This window comes from Plodia interpunctella, chromosome 10 (assembly GCF_027563975.2).
Source record: "Plodia interpunctella isolate USDA-ARS_2022_Savannah chromosome 10, ilPloInte3.2, whole genome shotgun sequence".
In the NCBI taxonomy this organism is placed as follows: Eukaryota; Metazoa; Arthropoda; class Insecta; order Lepidoptera; family Pyralidae; genus Plodia; species Plodia interpunctella.
This window is the reverse complement of record NC_071303.1, coordinates 7,258,198-7,269,902: the sequence shown is the minus strand read 5'-3', so window position 1 is coordinate 7,269,902 and position 11,705 is coordinate 7,258,198. Positions and strand designations below refer to the sequence as shown.

At 34.6% G+C, this 11,705-nt stretch overlaps 1 protein-coding gene across 1 annotated transcript in view; it reads left to right on the top strand.

Annotated features, from left to right (window-relative positions):
- The first annotated feature begins 60 nt into the window (after positions 1–60).
- The window catches only part of LOC128673197 (uncharacterized protein), a 33,866-nt gene continuing 22,221 nt past the window's right edge, over positions 61–11,705 (top strand). The window contains exon 1 of the mRNA XM_053750874.1: positions 61–613. Within this exon, the coding sequence (XP_053606849.1) occupies positions 299–613 (315 nt within the window). The 5' untranslated portion in view covers positions 61–298. The remainder of the gene's footprint in view (positions 614–11,705) is intronic.

Genomic DNA, 11,705 nt, shown 5'->3' with positions numbered 1-11,705 from the left:
CGATTTGATTTTATTGGTACGTAACCGAACCGCATTGTGCGCTACGCATCACTAGAACATGACAGTTCTACGTCTGCCGTAGTCGGGAAGGTGCTGTTTTTTGTGAGTGAATTATTTTGTTGGGCGTATTTTATAATCTATATCTTTTCAAAAATATATAAAATTTGTGCGTGTTCCTGACTTTATTTCATAGACGTACATAAAAGAACATTATACCGTATATTTCATTCAGACTATCCCAGGCAATGCAGTGTGTGCTATCGATAAGTTTAGAATAATCTTGGTATAAATATTAAAAATGGGTAAATTGCTGAGTCTTTTAGCCCGCGACGATTCGAACTGTTGTTCTTCCCCTCGTTACGATATATTCCTGGACTTTGAGAATGCAGCACCGACGGATACAGAGCGCGAGATTTACGAGGAAGTGCAGAGGGTATTATTGGATTCGGAAAGGATATTAGAAGAGATTCAGTGTTATAAAGGAGCAGGGAAGGAGATAAGGGAGGCTATAACGGATCCGTCGGGGATTCCTCAGGAGCGTGCTTGGCGCGCAGTGAAGCCTCTGGTTGACAAGCTACTGAGGTGCTACAACCACTCCCTTCAGCTGCAAAGAGTGAGTCACTTTGTTTCAACCTTTATTTTATTTCTGGCGTATTATGTTTTTAAATAAATATATATTTAATATTCATATGTATGCTAGAAGCACAGAATACAAAAGTAGTATTCAGTAGTTAGGTATATGAAAAATATTTTTTTAGTTTTGAACAACAAATAAATTATATTAGTAGGAAATAAAATGGTTTCTTACAAACTCATAAGTATGTCTATGTTATGTGTATGTCTTGTCTCCTTATATTCAAATAAGTTACATAGATTCACAAATAGAATTAAATAAATATAGTTATAAATCACACAGATTAACTGGGCCCAAAGTGAGGCCTAGACTTGTGTTATGGGATACTAACTTAACAATAGGTACTAGGTATTTTTCCATCTTAACCTGACTGGAGATCAAACCTGGGAGTCCCAAGTTTGATGTTCAGTCACCATATTATGTCAGCTTAATGGGCATCATGCCAGACTATTACATTGGAGGCAATATAAATGTCTGCTATGATGAACATTAAGCCACAGAGATCATCAAAAACAAAGCCTTTTTGACATGTAGCCAATCTCTTGATAGACCCAGAAAATCTCTCCATCAATAATTAAATCTGTATTCAATCATATTGATTTTTAAAATAACTACTTGGCAATTTAATGCCTGTTATCACAATAAGCATCAAATGTGTTTTGTTGACTATTCATCACTAATTAGCTAGATAGCCAAATATAGTTTTACCCACTATTAAACCTTATAATGCCTAAGCTAATTATTTTCTTCTACTTCACCCAGAATATTTAAAATATCACCTCCGCGCAGTAAACCATTGAGGTGATTCCGTCACATGTAATAGGTTTGTTATGTGTGACTTTATGGTGCACCTATGATTGCCTCACATTTGGATGAAAAACTCAGTAAAACATTGGTAGAAAATATCTGCTTCAAAATAGAATTGCAAACTTCCATCCCCCATCAAACAAAGTTACCCTGATACAGAATTACAGACAATGCAAGATTATTATAAACTTATAAAAATATATGTGGTGTTGTTATAGAATATAATTTATTGTACCTACATCTCTTGAATTAGATGACGAAGGTCGCAGTAAATCAGTATTTTTATTAATAAACCCTAACGGGGGTGTGCGCTGGCGTGTGTACACACCTTGAACACAAAGGTTGCACCTTCTGCCCTTTTCTGAGATCGTTCGTATCAAGTCATGCATGTGTATTAAAAAAACACGAGTCTATTTACAGAATCACGTATCGCGTAAAAGTCAATCGAGAAAAGGGCTACTGAACCTAAATTCCATCAATTAGTGCGCTATCGCGATTTTTCTCACTACTCTTGGTTCTGTCTATCCCGTAACGGATAAAAACGTAACTGTTCTCTATATAACTAAGGTACCTAACACACTCGCATAAGAAATACACGAAATATAAGTCAAATAATCTTTCAAGAAAATGGAAGTAAGGAATGATCGTCAAGATACTCCTGATTCCTGATTTAAAAAGTTATTTGCAAAGTCATTCATTGTCACGGTCTCGGTCACCTGTAAGATGTCTAGATACAGACAGCAGAGGTCGTCATTGTCTCAAATTTGAATTTTGGACCTAGTGTAATGCTTAAGAACCAAATGACAAAGTGGTATATTTGTAGTTTTTAAATGCTGGTGGCTTACTTCTGGTGAAGGAAACCATCGTGGGGAAACCTGTATTGTTTACTAGCGGTTAAGCACTTGTTTCTAAGAAACATCGATAAACTTAGGTACCCAAATAGATCTATAATTTCAAAATAACTGCTTCCCTCAGATTACATTACTTAAACAATTTTTTATTTATTTGTTTTTTTAAATGTTGTGCTTCGTTACGTTATAGGGCAGTTTTTATCTTGGAAATCCACCCTAAAATTTTAATTAATAAACTTATTCACATACATTATATTACGTTAATAAAACGGGCAAATACACAGGCTATTCATCAAACTTATAACATTCAAGTTTTACTCCATCGACAGGTGCGCAAACATAAAAGGAATATGAATATATGCTTAGCCATGACATGCATGCATCTTGCATTTGTCTTGACATCGTGGAATGTCGCTCATTTCGAACACCTCACAAAGCATGAAAGACCTCGCCGGACTGGAACTGGAAGCAGTCACTACAATTACAGACATTTGGATGCACACCTGTTACTTTATACCCTTTTATATCAGGAATATACAGGTGTACTTACAGCTGCCCTTAACCAGTTTTGTATGCGACCCTGTACCTACTACAATTAACACACACAATCTCCCGTGTTTGAATAAGAAAGTATCCGTTCTTCTACTTCACGTCTTCCACTTCACTAGGTCTTCTTCACGTTTCGTCTTTGTTTCTTCTTTTGTCTTACTTCAGATTGACGTCAACGTTTAACGTACTTACTTAAAAGTTCGTACCAACACTAAGTTCCGTTAATATGCATAATTTATGAGCTAAAGAAACAAACCCATTTTCATCCAAGAATGCAGAATAATGTACTTTATGTAAAGCAAAACTTATAGTAACATCATATATGTATTTTACAGTGATTTCTTCGAATACTGATTAATTTGCTGTCTCTAGTGCCGGTCTAATATTTTTATAACAGAATCACATACCCGTTACTTATAAATGTATCGTCCATATAACCGAATAAGGCGTGAAACTTATTTCCTAGGGAATAATTAATCATGCATATCAAAATACCGTATCTCAAAGCCGATAACACGCGATATGCAGCCATATTCTTCATATCAGCACATTTTATGATCATATTGTCATCTGTATTTCCAACTATTATTATAAAGAGGTAAGCGTTTGTGACTTTGTGAGTTTGTATGTTTGAGGCGGGTAATCTCCGAAACTACCGAACCGATTTTAAAAATCTTTCACCATTAGAAAGGTACATTATCCAATATTGCTATAGGCTATATTTTATCTCAAAATTCCCACGGGAGCGAAGCCCCGGGCAATATCTAGTTATACCTTACCATATACGTAGGAAGAAAAACAACCCGTGCCAAAACAAATCGGCAATGCATCAGTAACTCGTACCTGGGGGCTTACTATCATCTCTAAACGCGATCCACTTTACGACCTAAACTGAACTGCATCATTTATTATTTACGAACCTAAAATGAATGCGATTCATTTTAGGTTCGTAAATTGAACTGAATTGCATTGGAATAGTGCTGTAAAAGTTGATGGTAGGCCTGCTGGTTACTGGTGTCCATGGGCTTCGATGTTTGCTGAACATTACGTATGCCTATATGTAATATTCAGAACTCGCATGCTTGGTTCACCCACTATACAATATAAAAATCATAAGTACCTTTCGCGCCATAAGCGGTTCTCAATCAAAGTACCACGTAATTCTGCAGCAATTTTGAATGCTTCACGCTGTCTGCCTCCGACAATATAAACGCGATAGAATGCGTCAGCGACCAAACGTATATGGTCTGTTCCCAATTTGTATGAAGTTTATTCGCTTTTGTTTGTATAGCAATGATGTTTGATCGAGGCTTGAGATTATATATAATAGCTTGTTGTTCTAGCTGCGGTTGGGAGAATAGGTAATGCTATAATTATGAACTAAGATGATACTTTGACAAGTCAAAACTCTCATATCAAAATTGTTCCGTGAGAAAACCCATGGAAAAATATTTTCGGTCATGAACGACAGAATTATAGGACAACATAGTTCATGGATGTTCCATCCGCAATGTTGGAAGGAGAAAGAGATATTAAGCTAAGAGGTTTCGATTCTGACTGGCTTCAAAAATCACTTATCATTATATCAACCGAAGTCAATTCGGAGGTGTTAGATCAAGATGCAATGATCCTAAACAATGGGCCATTACAAAGAATAAATATTACGTAGGGAACAACTGTCTGGGCATAGCCAGACAGCCTGTCCCTGGCAGAAGAAGGAAGCCCAAGAAGTGGTGACTTGATGATATTAAAGTCAATTTTCGTACCGAATATTCTGAGAATTAAGTATGCCGATCGAAGTCGAGAAGAAAAAGTGGGAAAGCGTACCTTGGGCTCCATGCTTTATGACTAAGGATGAAACCAGGAATTTGCTCATATGATAGACGCATTACAAAGGATGCAATGTTATTTAAATTCTCGTGCTGAGTGAGTGTTTGATTGGATGATTGTGACACGTATCGAGATAAACGTGGGATGGTATAGTTATCTCTCAATTATTGTGACTGTGACGTGGTTCTGTTGAGAGATATTGCTGGCGGTTCGATATTATTTAACTAGAGACCAATGATCATTCTAATAAATGTGTTACAAAAATGTTATTTTTATCCAAGTTTTTATTGTTCAGCGAGATCTTATTGCATCCGGCATGTAGTAATAATTGCCGTGCAGTAAACCGTTGAAGTTTTTACTCATCGATAGCCCATCCTGGGTACACCATCTGGTCATACCACAGATTTATATAGTTCATATAAATAGATATTTGTGGGTCATACATATCATAATAATGTATTGTCGTCTAAACGTTTATTACAAAATTTCAGCTCAATCCGTTTTAGATTTAAGTTATAAAATTCCACCGAAACAAACATAGTTAAACATACATACACGTAATACATACATTGCGAGTTAAATAAAAGCTTATAACAACACAATCCTATAGGTGTTATAGATCTACAAAAATTTCAGACAATTTCTATAACATGAATAAGAAATAAGCCTGCAGCGAGAGTATTATAAATTGAAGAATTCTCGCAATGCAACTCCAATTCGCTTCAGGATAGTCTCTATTATAAACTAATCTGCATTTCGCGTAGATTCGCGCTGAATGTCTAACCAATTGACCTGATTTCTCCGCGTGCTCAGTTATGGAAATCCAGGCCGGGAATGCTCTGGCTAGTATAGTAACGACGATGTTTTGTTAAAATTCATGTATGTTCTATAATATCTATTTAAATGTGATGTAGTTATTATAGGTTCTATATCCCACTATCGCGTGTAATCGTTACATTATCGCAGGTAACATTGTTACTTTCATTCTAATATAAACGCAAAAATCTGGCTGCCTCTTCTACACTTTCACAATAAATGTAATTATTTTTACCAATATCATGCAGAATATCATGAACCAAAAGTATTCAAAAAATTACATCTCCCATTTTTTTTAAACATTTCAACAGTACAAGATTGCAGACATGCATACAACAATTATATTTGATTGAATATTTATACGAACAACACAGACAACATAGGGATCGAAGTGAAAAGACATGATGATCGAAGTGGCAAATTAATGAGGTCATCTATTTCTTGTGGACAGATGATACGAGTAGTGTTCGTAGGAATAAATTAAAATAGCACATGAAATAACGTTGTTAATAGTAAGTTATAACAAACGTCATGGTTATTATATTTGTTTGTTTATTTGTAAACTCTTTATTGAATAAAAACACAAAATACAAAGAAAGCAGTGAAATAAAGAAAGAACGCGTATATAACTACCGTGCTTAAAGTAAACAATTATTTTATAAATTAACTGTAAATTCATCCAAACTAAATAACTATTTATAATCAACAGCATGTAATGTCCTCAATGGGAAATAATGAGATTGTAGGTAAGGTACCACCAACTATTATCGTGGTAACCCAATTTCATATTTTTATTGCGATAAAACCTTATACTATGCCTAGGGGTTCCCTAGTCTTAAATTCTATTTAAAATAACATTAAATTAAATACTTACCGGCACTTAAGTTATTTATATACGTTATTATACCAAGTTAACATTAATATACTTTGATTGTAAACATAACTAGCGACTTGACCTGGATTTTCACAGGATGGTTTAAAAGAGAAAAGCTTAGAAACAGTCAGCGGCGGAGGGCGACTTTGTAATCATTCGACTATAGTCGCCAAGCTCAAACATGTGGTGTTGTATCGGGATAGTCGGATAACGGAAACAATCGTTGGCCTACCTACCTACCTGTAAATACTGGCCGTTTAAAAACAGAACACCGTTTTGTTTACTTTAAATTGGAATACAGGAAACAGTCAAGTACTAGGCGCGAACATTCTAATGCAACTGCACAACGCTACGAAAACAAACTATTTATTTACCTAGTCGTTCTCTAATTTTCGATGAAGAAAAATTGTAGTTTCATCGAATTCCTTTATTGTCAGCCTTTTTAATATTCAGAAGAATACGAAGGAGAAAAAATATGAATATATAATATAAATATTTTTAATATTCAGAAGAATACGAAGGAGGTGTCACTTAGCAGGACGTGGCAGCAGGTAGATAAATAATAAATAAATATATTAGGACAAATCACACAGATTGAGCTAGCCCCAAAGTAAGTTCGAGACTTGTGTTATGGGATACTATATTTTATAACAAGTACATAATATAGATAAACATCCAAGACCCGGGTCAATCAGAAAAAGGTCATTTTCGATCATGACCCGACTGGGGATCGAACCCGGGACCTCTCGGTTCAGTGGCAAGAACTTTACCAATGCGTCACCGAGGTCGTCTAACATGGAGATGGAGATGAACTGTGTAATGTGAATGTGAATTGTCTCGGGAGAGGCCAATGTCTGAATTTGAATTGTCTCGGGAGAGGCCGGTGTATAGTGATGAACTAACAAGTGGAAGTTTCTGGAGTGAGGTGACTCCTCGAGGTCGCTCATTAAGATAATAATTAATTAGCGAATTTCGGGTGGTTTAATATTTGTTAGATAGAAGAGTTTCCTTTGGGATTTATTCCAGGTAACTTATGTAACGAAAAAGGTTAGCATATTTTTTCTCCAAGAACCTTCGGTCCGCCGAAGAAAATATAAGGATTTGGGTAAATGTATGTGGATATAACATCAATCTAGCAACTTAACTCGTGTAAACTAGCCATACGGTATAAGATGCACCGTGGAGCAAAACTTAATGGTGCATGCAGGACATTGCACTCGCGGAAGAATGCACTTTCTGTTGTCTTTCCTCCTCAGATATCAAGTATATAATTAAACTTATAGCAGTAATTGCTAACACATGCGATATATCAGTAGTAGTTAATTTAATAACCCCTATTTTACCGCTTCCTAATAAAGTCTGATTGTACTCAACAAAAGATACAAGTGTGATAAAATTGCAGCGATTATCTGCTTGATTAGTTAATATCCGGCGCTTATGAAACATTTTTCAAGCAGTTATTTTATAAACTATTAGCTTTGTGCCCGCGGCTTCACTGCGTAAATTTCCCACGGGAATAGTTAAGGTATCCTATGTCTTTCCCCTATGTCTTTCTCCAAATATCAAACTACATGTATGCAAAATTTCAACAAGATTGGTTGAGTAGATAGAGCGTGAAGAGGTAACAAACAACTTATACTTTAGAATTTATAATATTAGTAGTCGCGTTTTGCAAAACAACTAACAATTTCATTGAGATTTGAAAGGTGCTTGCTTACATAAACGAATAAGAAACGCAGGCAAGAAACGGCAAAAATGGATCAAGCTAGGTCTACAAAAAATGTTCTTTTTTTTAAATATTTCCACTGAAACATTTCACAAAAATACCGAGATCAGCTCTTTTGTCCAGGCACTTGAAACGAATGCGAGAGAAAAGACATGTTTCCGGTTTGTTTATCGATTTAATTAGAAATGAATGATAGACAAACTGTAACTTTTACTACAGATTGTACCGAGTCACTAAAATGATGTAAAACCTATAAAAATCTGTGATGAAATGGAATATTTTCTTTTGTTAATATGCTCGTGTCCTATAAATTTTAAATTTGATAGCACGAGATAAAGTTTGACGCTGGGAGTTCGTTGTCCTTGGTGAGATAGCTGTTTCTGTGGAGACAAAGTCTCGACAATTCTATTTTATTATCTTATTCAGTTAAGTCAAGCAACAAGTCGAAAGGTAGGCTATAACTAGCTGCGCTTCGGTGTTATGGTCGTGAGAATATATTAGAAACGATAGATAGTACTCGATAGAGAATACACTAATACTATTTATATATCCGCCTGCCTGAATATCCTTCAAAGTATTCCTGAGTAAGTGAACATGTCGATGAGCACATAATACATTGTAATATCATCTTTCGTCAAGTCGTGCCATACTATAAATAAATACGAAGCGGGACACTTGCTAGCATCTGTCTAATTTCCAACTCAAATCTCGCAATTGAACGATAACCGCCACTAATTTAATTAGAACTGATCGCGTGAGCTCTTAATTGTATATTAAGTTTATCGTCCACTATAAACTGCCATATATTGACCAACGCTACGCACCGCGGAAGGTGTTAAATATAATGTTATTTTATATGTATCTGTAGTTCTGACCATCATGTTTTGACAGCGGTCAACTAAACGAGTAATGAATAAAGATGTGATAAGTAGGTACTGTAACTCTGACCAAAATGGTACGTTGCGTTGTTTACGACAACTTCAGATGTACAATTAATATACGACTGTAATTTTTTTATTGTTCTCTTAAGTCTTACTAGTCGAAAACAACTAAAATAGCATTTGATTTTTAGTATTACGTTTAACATACTACCTATACCACAGTTTAAACCGATTAGATTTGATGAAAGTATCATCAGGATATGTACATTTCACAGTTGTATGTAATAATCTCTTCGGTCTGTGTATATTATACAGTTGATTCAAACATTAAACAAGGCACTAACAAGTTAACGGTCGAAGTTACATGCTACATGGCTACATGCGGCTCATAAATTAACGCCTAGTATGTCCCGCGCCTTATGAGGAGGCTGTTTCGTAAATGGATTAACTTTTAAGATTTTATTGGCACTACATACATATCGAGTATATGGTTTGGTTGTCCGAAAGAAGATACAATGCCAAAGGAACAATCAGTTACCTATTTTCTGCACAGAAATGTACAATATTTGAGTAGAATCGGACACTATTATGGATATGTTAAATCCAAAAACCGAGGCTTTAGTAAAAACTAAAACTTCATAAAGTTATGATAAGATTTATGACTTTATTTATTATTTAATAAATAAAAGTGAGCAAGTGAAATATGTATAGGTATTGAGCGTGCTTAAAAACTCGAGAAGAAATACTAATCTACAAAATCAATACAGACTCTGGGTTAACGATCTCGAGAAAAGTGTGAACAAACCGTGAGTTCAGCCCTCGTCTGCTTAACTTTGCCTTGCCAAGGTCACCCCTGCAAGAAGTATTTCAATTCGTCCACAATTTCAATGAGACAGCCACACAATCGGTGAAATTATGAGTCAAGTAGAAACCAGGTAAAGATTTTTGTAATAAGTTTTTTACAAAAATGACATTCTTGACACAAGCTTTTATTGTTGTCAATTTGACAAAAATATTATGTCCGTGCAGTAAACTGTTGAGGGGTTCCCTCGTAGGGAGCCGACCCTAAGTATCAGGTCATGCTTATCATAAATATTTGCAAGTTATAATTATAGACAAACAAAACATCGGGACAGATGAAATTAAATAAAAGTTTGTCATATCTTAATGATTATACATAATAAATACTCCATCCGTTGTGTTCCTAGCAGCGAGTTACTGATCCCTCACAATGATAGACTACTATAAATAGATTCCATTGTTGCGCTGACAAATTCGTAATCTTCTAGTAACGATTTGTTAATATTACCTATATTGGTTTCCTTTGTTGACTTTTTTTTTTCATGAAGCAAGTGGGTTCAAGTTGACTAAATAAGTAAATGAAATAATCACTGTAGAGTTAAAAGCAAAACACACATACATATTTTTGTAATTTTTGTTATAGTTACAGTTACATCATCCGTCGTTGAAGTACCTACGTTCATCAAATAAACTCCAACACAAAAAGATACCTACGAACAGACGGAACGTTTCATCCTGTGATTCACAGGTTTCTGACTTCACAATTTGTATGATTCACCGAATTATACGAAATTTTATTTCATAAGTACTTAGAACCTTTTTATATTTAGTTTTGGTGACGATCAAATTTAATTTTAGATCACACCGAACATTATTTTTGGCGTTTTCAGGCTTTTACGAATAAGACTTAAATCAATTTTAGACATTTAATGATTTTTTCGAGATTCTGGTTTTTTTGTTTTGTTTGTAGTCTTTATTACACAAAGAAAACTCATACAGAGAAAGCAGTAAGATAAAAAAGAGACGAGTACATTTTTTACGCTTACCTACGTGCGTTTTTTATTACAATCAAATGAGAAATAATATTCACGCGAGTATAAGTCGCTATATTTAATTTCCTTCCATTCAGAATAGATTAACTTAGCGATAAATAAAAATTCCCCGCGACACGGAAAGCCGCTAATCGTAACCTCATAACAACAAGCCACAAGTCACAACATAATTTAAAAAATGAAAACATACACCAGTTAGGTATTTTGAAATTGTCCAGTTTATTCTCGGACAGGTTTTATGGCAATCTGGAATAGGGTCGCAAGCCTTCAGATAGATTATATTGGCCCACAAAGAGTACCCAAAGTCTTTTGTTAAAAGTAATCACATCGTCAAAAAATTGAAATAATTAATCCGTGAAATGAATTTGTTTTTTATTAGTATCTTGAAATTTGGAGACGACGAGTCGATGTCTGTACCTATGACGGCAGAAACAGCTTTTTTAAGATCCAAAATTGCGGCTTTTGAATTTTTTTTTCCTTCAGTCGAATAGACAGTTTCTGTTTTTAATTATACACTTTATGCTTTTAATTAAATAATAATATTTATTATTATGGTATCATAATAATAAATATTATATCAGTACGGGGAAGAAATATCACTGCAACTAATATCAGTACAGTAATATTTCTTATCCAATAGACCATAATGTACCAGTGTAGCGCAATGACCATAAAATTTAAGTATAGGAACATCGTAAGAAATAAATCCCAACATTATGTGGCATTCGCGTGGCGACTGGTGGCGGTTCGCTGAATTTGTAGTCGTGCTGAACTGCTGAATACATTTTCATAATACGGTTTATATATATATATATATATATATATATATATATATATATATATATATATATATATATATATATATATATATATATATATATATT